General features: G+C 38.7%; 1 protein-coding gene across 2 annotated transcripts; it reads left to right on the top strand.

Moving 5' to 3' along the window:
• The first annotated feature begins 372 nt into the window (after nt 1-372).
• LOC110045512 (cysteine-rich with EGF-like domain protein 2) lies at nt 373-11959 on the top strand. 2 transcript variants are annotated; one of them, XM_089275873.1, is made up of 15 exons: nt 373-734; nt 1689-1771; nt 2144-2198; nt 2346-2401; nt 3012-3064; nt 3601-3639; nt 4165-4214; nt 6664-6790; nt 7168-7269; nt 7446-7526; nt 7917-8018; nt 8515-8598; nt 8760-8855; nt 9768-9902; nt 11781-11959. In XM_089275873.1, exons 1-15 carry the CDS (start codon nt 585-587, stop codon nt 11897-11899), a joined length of 1332 nt encoding a protein of 443 aa, XP_089131999.1. In that variant the 5' UTR covers nt 373-584; the 3' UTR covers nt 11900-11959. The 2 variants fall into 2 exon arrangements, with proteins under 2 accessions (XP_089131999.1, XP_089131998.1); XM_089275872.1 differs by having other exon boundaries at nt 9768-11959.
• The last annotated feature ends 366 nt before the right edge of the window (nt 11960-12325 follow it).

Here is a 12325-nt window from a genome sequence, read left to right as displayed (position 1 = left end):
ACGGCCAAAGCTCGTGTCTCGTGCTCATTGGTTAATTTTAGTCACGTGCTTAACGTGGAGCGCTTCCATTGGTTAATTTTTGGCTGCAAACTCATTGATTCCCGCGGGTGAGCCTTCGCTTTGCGCCAAAAATTTCCCAATAGTTGTGAGAATTTATAAATATTTCTGTAAACTAGCAAAAAATATTCCGTTATTTCTAGTATGAGGTAGTTTGAGAGAAATTGCAAGTTTTGGTTGACTACCATCTATACACAAAGTTAAATTTTCAACTTTTTATATTTATTACAGTAAAAAAAACTTGGAATAAAAGTTCTGATTGAATTATATTCTCTCTTCTACTCGCCATGGTTTTCCCTGGCTCCCCAGCGGTTTTGTACTGCAAAGAAACACGATAATTGAGCCGGTGAATTTCCACGACCGTTTTGTAGTACAAGAAACTTTCAGTGCTGTGGGAAATCGTATACTCTTTTTTCAAATTATCATACGATGTGCTAGATGTTTACTTCTGTAGTTTTTCTGTGCTAAATTTGAAGTTGCAGAAATTTTGTCGCGCTTGCAGTACCGCAATTCACGTGGACGATTTTATGGAAATTTCATTGAAGATGTCAAAAAACTGGATTGTACAAATCGTTTTAGTCGCAAACATTTTATTCTGTAGTGGTCTTAGATCAGCTGCCAGGGAAAAGAAAGCGAAATGTCCAACGTGTACTGACATTGTAGACGCTTTTAAAAAGGTAAATAGTTTTAGCTTATCTGACCTGTCTAATTATAACATCAGGAAAATAGGTTAATGTTTAATCTGTGCACGTTTTGAAATTTGATGTTATGGATATCGTTTTATGCTTTGGCACCTTGCTATTGTGAATAGAACCAATTCATCACTTTGTTGCAAGCTTTAAATTTTAGAAATTTTTCATTGCAAATATCAAAAGTTGTTTGCCACTTCTTAATCAGATGACAAGCTGAGTTCTGAAATTTTCAGTGTTAAAACAATAACTATTTATTTGGGTTGAAAATATGCGTGGATGTTAGTCTGTGGACATTACCGGTTTGTGTCCCAAGAAGTGAAAACTGTGAGTTTTAGAGTGCACTTCTTTGGGATGATCATGGTCAGGGTCAGTGGTCTAAGATGACTTGGATCATAGTGCATCAAATTAAAGGAGCCATTGAATCCATGACCAGAGTGGATTCATCAGTTCCTGGGATGCACCATGACCTGAGTGATCTTAGATCACTGATCCAGACCCGGGTCATCTCAAAGGAACGCATCCTTAGTTCAGGGTCAGTGATCAGAGATAACTTGGATCATAGTGCATCAAATTAAAGGAGCCATTGAATCTGTGACCAGAGTGGATTCATCTGTTCCTGGAACACACCATGATCTGAGTGATCTTTGATCACTGATCTTAACCTGGGTCATCAAAAAAAAAATGCATTCTTATTTGAAGTGTTGACAACATGATGCACACATGCAGACTTGTATGCATGCATACATGCCTGCCATCCAGTACTCTGACAGTCAAACAATCAAAACTAGGATCAACTTTTGCAGTTTTAATCCCAATAAAAGTGAATACAAGTTGCAGCGAGTCAACACTATCTTATTTGAATAAATCAGTGAAAGCTGGGAGTCATATTAAGTATTTATATTCATTGCATGGTGTTCTGTTTCTCATTTTACACCATAGGGTAAAGATAAAACAGAGAAAGCTAACTTTGGTGGGGGAAACACAGACTGGGAGGAAAGAAAACTAGGAAGTTATGCAAATAGGTATGGTCTGTAAAGGCTCTAACCTGCGATATGGAGTTCTTATTCTATTAATAAAACAACATCCCTATGTGTTCTAGTCACTGGCCTCAAAACCCTAGTGGCAAGACAGTCAGGGAAGCAGATTGTAGATGCTGAATTCCAACCAGTCTCTGAGACCAAACTGATTCCACTGTTTTCTTCTTAAAGTTTTTTTTTTCTTCTTTTGTTTCTTTCCTCTTCTTCTTCTTGAATTTGTTAATTCAACTGGTTGAGTCATGATGGTCTGACGACTTTCAAAGCTCTCTTGAGTGCTTGTGTTGTACTTGATTGGGCAGTGTTGACTTTGCTTTTATTCTTATATTAAAAAAAAGTATTTTTTTTTTCCTTTACTAGTGAAACAAGATTAGTTGAAATTATGGAAGGGCTTTGTGATGAAAGTGCTTCTGAGGTATGTTTCTGAAGAAAAATTTATTTTTTCATGTCATTGTTTGGCTTATATTTCAATGATTTTTATTAATAATTGATTGACACTACCTCTTTAGCAGTTAGCCATAATTAGTGGTGCAAATTGTCATTTTTATTTTTAATTATTTAGTGCCATGCAATGGTTGAAGAACAAGAAGAAACGTTAGAGGAATGGTGGTTTGATCAGTAAGTACCATAATTATTAGTATTTTTATAAGCCCCAGGGAAATGAAATTTTTTGTAGGGGGGGGGGGGGGGGTATGCCAGCCATTCCTCCTTATCCTGCTCTATTTCAGACCCAATAATGATTTTTCAGATACCCATCCCAGCCTTGACCTTCAACATCCAAAGTATTAGATATTGTCAGACCTGATACATGTACACATGTGTGTATTAAAATTATGTCTATTGAGTTAAATAGTGTCCCATATCCTACAGGGGTCGGAAAGTACATGCAGACATGGTTTTCTTAACTTTTTGATGAGGCATTGATCAGCTTACATGCATCACAATTTTGGGACAATGGGAAAAAAATCCACTGTACCTCAAGTCCCCAATAGGATTCGCACCTTTTACGTCATTAAATTCTCCCACTCCTGCAGTATTTAATAACACATGTCTTTAAATATCTTTTTCTGCCGTAAGGAACTTGACTTCAATTAATGTCCACAATTTTTGCCTGTGACCCAGTATTCACTAGCTTGTTTCGAGCGAGACTACAGTACGTAAACATTTAATACACTAAAGAAAAAGCCATCAGCTCTTAATTTTCTGTTCATTAATTTCCTATTTACAGCCAGTTCAAAAATAATGACATGAAGACGTGGCTTTGTATTGACAAATTGAAAGGTAAGCCTGCGTCAGTTAGTTTGATCCTTATTTTGAAAATACAGACTGTCAAATTTCTGCCCATTTCTAATTTATGACTCACCCGCTAGACAAACACCAGTTTATTTAATTTGTGATTTTCCTTTTGATTTGTTTATTTTGTAATACTGGAAGGAAGGAAGATACTAGGTCAACACAAAGGAAGTCTGTCATAGTCATGAACCATAAAGGATATCGAGGAATCCATTTTTCCCAGACCAGACAAATTACTGGGTTTTTTTGGTTGTTGTTGTTTTGTTTTGTTTTGTTTTTTTTCCATATTTGTTTTCTTTGGCCTGTTTTTTAATTACTAAACCTGTCATGGGAAATGAACTTCAGGGATTGAAATAAAATGACTCATGAAATTTTGTTCAGAGAATTTACATATGACTGAGCGAACCACCCATCTTTGTAACTTTGAAAATGACAGGGAAAATGCATTTTTTTTCCTATAAATTATGTTCAGTAGATCTACTGCAGTGTTATGAACTTAAATTAGTGTTTTTCATTATAACTAGTTTGCTGCCCAGATGGAACTTTTGGTCCAGATTGTAAAGGTAATAATATTAAATTATCATGACATGATAAGAAGCAAACCTTTCATTCAAAATTTACCTAAAGTTCAGGGTGCAAGAATACTACAGTGTGTAAGCTAAAATATTTACTGTGTTTTACTAGCCCAATTAATGCCACTCCCATTAGCCCCCCCCCCCCCCCCCAAAAAAAAAATTGATCTGATTCTGTAATTGCAGTACTTCTGTAAATTGAATTGCCTACATGTATCATGCAAGTGAAGGACAGAATCTATTAGCATGGCCGGAAAATCCACAAGCAGTACAGTGGCTCCATGATATCCAATTTGATGTTCTTTGCACACTGAAGTTCAATAATTGAAATCATCTTTTACTGCAATAATAGCAGTAAATTCCCAACAAATATTAATTTACTTTGCTCTCTGGTTACTCTATGAAAATACGTACCAGTAGTACATTTTAATTTCTATATTTTTCTCAGAGGTTAATGACCATCATACCTATTGAGGAATCTATTTTTTTCAGTTTTCTGAATGAATTTATTTACAGAATGTTCAGGAGGCAAAGAAAGTCCTTGTGATGGTCGGGGCAAATGTGAGGTATGCAAGAAATTCTGACTGTCTCGATATTTTATAATTATATCAAATAAGCACAACTTACATAAAACACTTTGTGGATGGCATAAAATTGAGGGTCCACAGGTCTTTCTACAGAATGTCAATCAGACAAAGGCATATGGTGCACGTTATGGGTACAGTTTTTCAATTTTTTTCCTTAGAGTATTCTAGTCACCCTTAGTACGTTAGTACACCTAGTATGGCAGTGTTTGTTTTATCTTAGTATTCTGGCCACCCTTAGTAGGTTAGTATGCCTAGTACAGCAGTGTTTGTTACACTGTAGTATTCTGGTGACCCTTAGTACTTTAGTATGCCTAGTACCACAGTGTTTGTTGTAGCTTAATATTCTGGTCACCCTTAGTATGTTAGTATGCCTAGTATGGCAGTGTTTGTTGTAGCTTAGTATTCTGGTCACCCTTAGTATGTTAGTACGTTAGTACACCTAGTACAGCATAGCCTGCGAATGCAGACGTATTTCTGGCTGTCACTTGGTTCCGCCGAAAAATAACATCTGCGAACCCCAGCCAGAAAACGATTTCTGTGGCGTAGAAATTCTAAGCCAATCACAGTTTAGCTTAAATAACCCCAGAACTACTGTGCGAGGTATTCGCAGTCATGTCATAGTATTCTAGTCACCCTTAGTACGTAAGTACGCCTGGTACCGCAGTGTTTGTTGTAGCTTAATATTCTGGTCACCCTTAGTATGTTAGTATGCCTAGTATGGCAGTGTTTGTTGTAGCTTAGTGTTCTGGTCACCCTTAGTATGTTAGTACGTTAGTACGCCTAGTACAGCATAGCCTGCGAATGCAGACATATTTCTGGCTGTCACTTGGTTCCGCCGAAAAATAATGTCTGCGAACCCGAGCCAGAAAACGATTTCTGTGGCGTAGAAATTCTAAGCCAATCACAGTTTAGCTCAAATAACCCCAGAACTACTGTGTGAGGTATTCGCAGTCATGTCATAGTATTCTAGTAACCCTTAGTATGTAAGTACGCGTGGTACCGCAGTGTTTGTTGTAGCTTAATATTCTGGTCACCCTTAGTATGTTAGTATGCCTAGTATGGCAGTGTTTGTTGTAGCTTAGTATTCTGGTCACCCTTAGTATGTTAGTACGTTAGTATGCCTACTACAGCATAGCCTGCAAATGCAGATGTATTTCCGGCTGTCACTTGGTTCTGCCGAAAAATAACGTCTGCGAACCCGAGCCAGAAAACGATTTCTGTGACATAGAAATTCTAAGCCAATCACAGTTTAGCTCAAATAACCCCAGAACTACTGTGCGAGGTATTTGCTGCAAGGAGCACTCAAGTTTCATTCTATCCTGGAATCTGATTGGCCAAGGAGAAACAAAAGTCATTACGTCACAGAAATCGTTTCGTGGCTCAGGTTCACAGACGTTATATTTCAGCAGAACCAAGTGACAGCTGGAAATACGTCTGCGTTCGCAGGCTAAGTACAGCAGTGTTTGTTGTGTCGTAGTATTCTAGTTAACAATTAGACCCATAGCCCACAAGTGCTACGGGTCAATAGCCCATTCGGCTTGGCCTCATATTTGGGCCCGTGGCCCTTGAGGGCAAAGGGTCTAATTGTTTTAGTATCACCCTACTAGTCGGACAGAAAAGGCAGTAATAAAGTTAGCAAATGCAAGTTGAAGAAATATTTATTTGGGAATAGAACGAGAGGAAGCGTCACGCTCGATTGCGCCAATTTCGCTACTCGAGGACTATTACTAATAGTCCTCTAGTAGCGTAGCCAATTAAAATGCAGGATTTGCATTAGTCCACAAGTTGGGTGATACTAATCACACTTAGTACATTAGTACGCCTAGTGCGGCAGTGTCTGTTGTAGCTTAGTATTCTAGTCACCCTTTGTACGCCTAGCACAGCAGTGTTTATCAACTGAATCTAAACATTCTGATATGCTAGTATTCTAGTATCCAGCACTAGCATATCCTTATAGCAGTGCACTGTCGAAGACTAAAGTTTTAGACTATCAGTTATACACATGACTGAGATAAACAAAATGTTTATTCTCTTAGTAAGCTAGTCAGCCTTACTGAGCTAAAAGCAAGAAATATGATTCCCGTCTTATGCCAGGTATAGACAGAGGAGCCGCTCCATTCAGGAGGCAAAAAATTAATCTAGTCTCTGATCATAGGCTTTGAGAGCCTTGGTGCCAGAGTTCGAGTCCATGGGCTTTGTCACTGGTGAACTCTGAAGACAGGGTAAAATAAGAGTTCAAGGGTAGTAACTGGACTCGAGAGCTTTGTCCGATAATTCTAATGAGGATTAAGCATGACTGACAAAATGTACCCCACCCAGGGCTTGAGACCAGATTGCTTGATTTGAAGTCCAAGGCCCTAAGCATAAGGCCATTTTGGTTTTCACTACTACTGATGTACCAGCATGTTGATTATTAATGTTTTTGTAGGGTGATGGCACTAGGGAGGGGACAGGAAAATGTTCGTGTGACAGTGGATATGAAGGAGACTTGTGCGACGAGTGTGCTGAGTTGTACTTTGAAGAGCAAGATGAAAATTCTAAAACCAAATGTACAGGTTAGTCTTTTACATGGTCTCTCAAGTTTGCAAGTTATTTTGGTGTTATTTGAGTGGTTGTTTGAAAATATGGAAGGGGTTTGTAACTGAAAAAAAAATTGGTAGGTGATGGGTACATGTGTCTACTGCAGGACAATAGCAATAAGTGCAGGATTCTTGTGTGGGGGACTTTGGTCAAAACAGGGAAGAAATCCAACTGAAAACCAATTGAAAGTTTTCTTTCTTTGATAATGTATGACTCCATCTAAGACAAAGAAACGCTTTGTCATCTAATTAGCAGTTAACAGCGGTTGGTACATGTACTGTTGAAGAACATTAACCAGATATGGTAATTACATGCTGGTATACACTGATTGCAAACTGTTGTTTCTAAACAGCGTGTCACAAGTCTTGTGCTGATGGCTGCAGTGGCGGCTCTCAGAAAGATTGCGAAAAGTGCAAAGCAGGCTGGGAAATGACAGATGAGGATGGCTGTAAAGGTATATGTTAAAACTAAATCAGTTTTAAAATGGTTTATTGATTTAAATTAGTTACTAAATGATGGAAAAGTCATGTACACAGATCATGGCTGGTTTCAGATTTGTTGTTTGTCTGATGGGCCACTTGGTTTGTTCATAGACTACCATACTCAGTTGAAAACTGTCTCCTTTTTCAGACAAGAATGAATGTGATGAAGAAGACACATGTGAAGCTGGACAATATTGTGTAAATAACCCAGGGTCTTACATTTGTGAAGGTAAATCTCCTATCACCTGATAATGAATTTTACGCCCCAGTTCAAGTGGCTGTAACAAGAAACAAGGAAATGATGTACAAATTTATAATGTGTAAAGTTGTGTATGTTCACGGTACAAGTAGAATAATCTGACAACATGAATGCATGAATGTTGACTTACGGGTGTACTGTATCTTCAAGCCTAAGTTAGCAAATCTGTTGTTGCCTAACCCAAATGTCAAATTGGTGTGAATAACAGACAGCAAAACAGTTGCTGGCAACAAGAAGTGAAACTAGACACAACGATGCATGTTATTCAGAGTACTTTAGTCCAAAATTGTTACTTAAACAGTAGAGTTGGGATATTGAACTGAAACAGCTTTTTTTTTTTAAAAAATCATTCCAACCCAGACTGCGACGATTCATGTGCAGGCAACTGCACTGGTAATGGACCCAAGGGATGTATTGAATGTGCCAAAGGTTATGACAAGAGTGATGAAGAAGGATGTAAAGGTACTTTCAAGCTTAATGTTCTCCTTTATACTGAAGCAGTGTAGAGCTACCTAGGAGTATATATCAGCCATTCCATTTCCTAAAATATAGTATGGCAAGAGGGCACTTCCCGCCGAAAGTACTAGGGCTTGTGCTGCTCCTGGCAAAACTACCAGGTCATTTGCTGTTCCCACCAAAACTGCCTGGGTGTGTGTTATTCACACCAAAACTATCAGGGCATGTGCTGTTTCCACCAAAACTGATCGTGCTTTCAAAGTTCTAAGTGAAATGCTCTGTGCTGTTTTACTGAGAAGTTACCTATTAGAAACAAGGTCACAGTCTGGAAGGTGGAGAAGACCCAACAAATTACACAATGACACTTTGCCCTTTGCTTTGATTAGATGAGAAATTTGATGAGCCAACAGGGAGTAAATGTCACAAAGAAATCAATCATGTGATGTGTTTCTCTGAAAACTTTAATATCTTGAAATAAAAGCAACTGGTAAATTTGTTTCAGATGTAGACGAATGTGCTGAGAATGCGACCCTCTGTGAAAACGGCAAGTTTTGTGACAATACGCCTGGATCACACGTTTGTCGAGGTAAATACCTGATTTTCTTTTTCGGGGAGGGGGGGGGGGGGGCGAGGATTTGGTCTCGATTATAATTTGCTCAAGTGGTTTGTTTGCCTGTTCACAAAAGTTGTAAGGTATATTTTGTGCATTTTAGTGGGCTCTAAACCTGAGCTGTGTTGTTATTTTAGTCTGTCACTCAGCCTGTGAGACTTGTATTGGAGAGGGTTCCCAAGGATGCACGAAATGCAACACAGGGTACAAAATGGCTGACAATGAATGTAAAGGTAAGACAAGAACAAAAATTCTCCCGCTACTGATATTTGGGTTTAAGGTTATTCCCCAGTATTGCATTGCGCATCCCTACTGCACATAATTTCACGCGTGATTAGCGCGCATTTAATTAAAATGGCGGCTTTTTCTTTACAGCTGAACCTCGCCATAGAGGTAAATCGTCATTTTCTCGCAAACGAGTATGGTGACGTCCTATCATTTTTTCTGCTGTTTTGAATTGAGTAATAAATTTCTCAGTGTAAAATAAATATGGACCAATTCTCAGTGTAGAACAAAAAGCAATCGTCAGAAACGTGAGTTTAGCAAGCAATCTTGACTACAATCATGGTGCTATTATAAGGATTTATATGGGTATAAACAAGGTGCTGTTGCTACTAAACGAACATGGGGACCCTTAAATTTTTATTTCAAAGTTTAAGTTCCTATAATATAAACAATCAATAGGCAAAGTTTCACAAAAATCTCAGTGCAGGTTCTATTTCAGTGGAATAACCTTAAAGGGTTGATACATCATGAAATACTCCCAACTAGTTGGTTGGAGGCGCGGTGGCCTCACAGCGAGTACGCTTACCTCTGGATTGAGTGGTCCAGGTTTGAGCTGGCCAGGGACATTGTGTTGTGTCCTTGGGTGAGATGCGTTACTCTCACAGTGCCTCTCTCCACCCAGGTGTATGAATGGGTACCGGCAAATTTAATGCTAGGGGTAACCCTGCGATTGACTAGCATCCCATCGAGGGGGCAGTAGAAATACTGTCTACCAGTTGCTTCATGCTATAGAAACCGGAGATAAGTGCGAGCCTCATGGGCCACTTGTCTTATATGCAGACTTAGTAGTTTAAGAAATGTATGGAAGCCAGTGTCGAGTGCTTTTATGTTTACATTAGAGCTATATTGTTTCTCTCCAGATGTGGACGAATGTACTTCAGGTGAACATCACTGTGATGAAAAATCAGAGTCGTGTAGGAACATGCCTGGTAGCTTCACTTGCGACTGTCGGAAGGGCTTCAGACGAGATGGGGACAAATGTGTGAAAAAGAAAGGTAAAAAGAAGACACAAAAAGACTCAAAGACCAAAGAACAAGAATTAGAAGAAGACCTAGAGAAGGGCAATTACTACTCCGCAGTGCATATGAAACTTGGGTCTGTCCTATATGCAGTATTTTTCGCTTGTGTGGTTGCCGCTGTGATGAAGCGCAGCAGACTCGCTATTGTTCTTTTAACACTTGTGTATGGCTGCATCTTATGGTTCTTAAGAAGGTGACATGCGGCAGGAACCACCTACTGAAACTATAGGTGTTTCTGGCTTCTGATACTACTAGCCCTGTGTTTTACAGAGTTTCTCAGGTTGAAGCAGTTTTGTTTGGCAGCAATTCCTTGCATTGCACGCTTTTGAATGCTTTAGTCATTGATTAGTTCCCCAAGGGTTTTTTAATTGGTCACAAGAAAGCCCCCTAACCCCCCCCCCCCCCCCCCCCTCTCTACCTGATGCGTTCTTTTCTCAACACATTTGACTGGACAAGGAGAAACAAGAACTTCACTTTCCAACCCCTCCCCACCTAAGCAGTTTGACATCAATGCATTTTTTTTTCTTTTACAATTCTTTGGAGGAAACAGAAACTAAAAATAATAACTCAGCATAACTCTAATTTAACCATTTCGTTACTAAAGTAATGTAAATATCATAACATTGTCTGAATTTCACGAGTTATAAGTTTCTTCAATGATCTCTTTGTTTGATAATAAACACACTGACGTTGATCCTCAAAGAAACAAAAACAGGTAAAAGAGTTATTAGGGCATTCAAGATTGTAACTCCATTAACCCTAATCTTTTACTAACAGTTAATACTGTAACCTATAGTTTCAAGCTGTCTCGTTCTGAAGCTCTCTCAACTTTCCCGTCAAAGTTGTATATCAACAAGGGATTTGTATTAAAGGGCGTGGATACAGAAAGGTGACACAGATTAGGTTCAGTTCATTACATTGTTGCAGTTCAACATTGTAAAGAGAAGGGAGAATTTCCTACTTGAATGAAATAATGAACATGAAAACTGAATTAAAGTATTGCTAACAATACATGTAGAACTGTGTATAATATGGCTTGCAATACAACATAACAACAACACAGATGAAAAAACATCAAACTTTTTTAAAGCTCTCTCGATGAATTGAGCACCTTTGATTACACAAATTATAAGTGGGTGTAACTGTAGAGGTTTTTTTTTTTTTACATTTGTTCCCTGCGAAGCCAGGCTTGTAATTAGTAAATTTGAAAGACTGTTCCATAGGGTGACAATAGTGTACAACGTGGGTCACTGTAATTTTTCATTACTTTTTAGAGTACTTTTGTTGGACTAATATAGTTGGCTTATGGTAACTACCATGTCTTCACATGTGTAGGAAGGACAATTGTTTTTGAAAAAGTTTCTCAATTTATGGTTAAGATTGTTTAAAATAATACAAAGAAATTTAGAAGGAAATTGAGTTATAGTAGGTTAGCTGGATCCTGACTTAACTTGATATATAAACACAGATAAACCTAGATTTATCAGAAAATTAAAAATCTTCTAATAATTTGTAAAACATAGGGTGGGAAAAAATTACTTGAAACTGCGAAACAACTAAACTACTAGATTTCGTCTCTCGATTTTTTGTGTTCTCTCTCGCGGGATGCACATGAGCTCACAGCATGTGTCACGCAAAGCGAACCACACCTCACGGTCATCACAAGCGTGACTTCGCAATTTCTCTTGTCTGTGGTGTCACTTTTGCTGTTGTTACCACTCTTTCTCACGCTGCAATCTTCTGAAACTATGGGTGAGTCGATGTCCAAGAAAGACGCTTCTTCTTGCTGGGTTTTAAACTTTCTTGAGTTTGTTTATTTTGTTTTATTTTATTTTGTTTTTGTTGTGACTGTAGAAGTTGTGAAAGAGGAGGAGGATGATGTCGATGACGACGAAGAAGATGATGAAAATGATAAGGAAGAGAAAGACCAGGATAATAGCAAAAGTGACTCCAGCGAACGAGAGGAATTATGACACCAAACTGTTGTACAATTGTAAGGGAATTTAGAAATAAATTATTTGTTCAGTTCGTAATTGTATTTTTAGTTTGTTCAGGATGTTAGTCGGGTTACTGGAAGATGCAGTTGCCAATCTAAGACCGCATTTTGTTGGGATCGGCCGTAACATGTATCAGGAATATCTTTGCGCGCTGTGTGGTAGAGACAGAAGTGCTCTTACATTCTATGTCGCACCGTGAACTACTGCAACATTGTGCGTAACAATTTACTCTGAGGGCAGGGTGTTTTCGCCTAGCTTGAAACGTCTCGGCATGTTTGAAATAGATTACAAGCAGCCAGAGCTCGAGAACGCGCTTTAATTTTTTTCCCGCGATTTCGTGCCCTTGCCCTCGCGCGCTGTCGCGCCACGCTCAACAGAGTAAGAAACACCAGTGGCTGCTCA

The sequence above is a fragment of the Orbicella faveolata genome, unplaced genomic scaffold (assembly GCF_042242905.1).
Source record: "Orbicella faveolata isolate gen_17 unplaced genomic scaffold, um_ofav_v1 contig_4, whole genome shotgun sequence".
NCBI classification, from domain to species: Eukaryota; Metazoa; Cnidaria; class Anthozoa; order Scleractinia; family Merulinidae; genus Orbicella; species Orbicella faveolata.
The sequence above is the reverse complement of the archived record's forward strand: the minus strand, read 5'-3'. Positions and strand labels throughout refer to the sequence as shown.

What these genes read in the sequence shown, in the direction of transcription:
- LOC110045512 (XM_089275872.1), top strand. Translation starts at nt 585, where the DNA reads ATGGAAATTTCATTGAAGATGTCAAAAAACTGGATTGTACAAATCGTT. An exon ending in ATGGTCGGGGCAAATGTGAG is followed by an intron (nt 4,215 to 6,663) that starts GTATGCAAGAAA and finishes ATGTTTTTGTAG; the next exon opens with GGTGATGGCACTAGGGAGGG. An exon ending in AGATGAGGATGGCTGTAAAG is followed by an intron (nt 7,270 to 7,445) that starts GTATATGTTAAA and finishes CTCCTTTTTCAG; the next exon opens with ACAAGAATGAATGTGATGAA.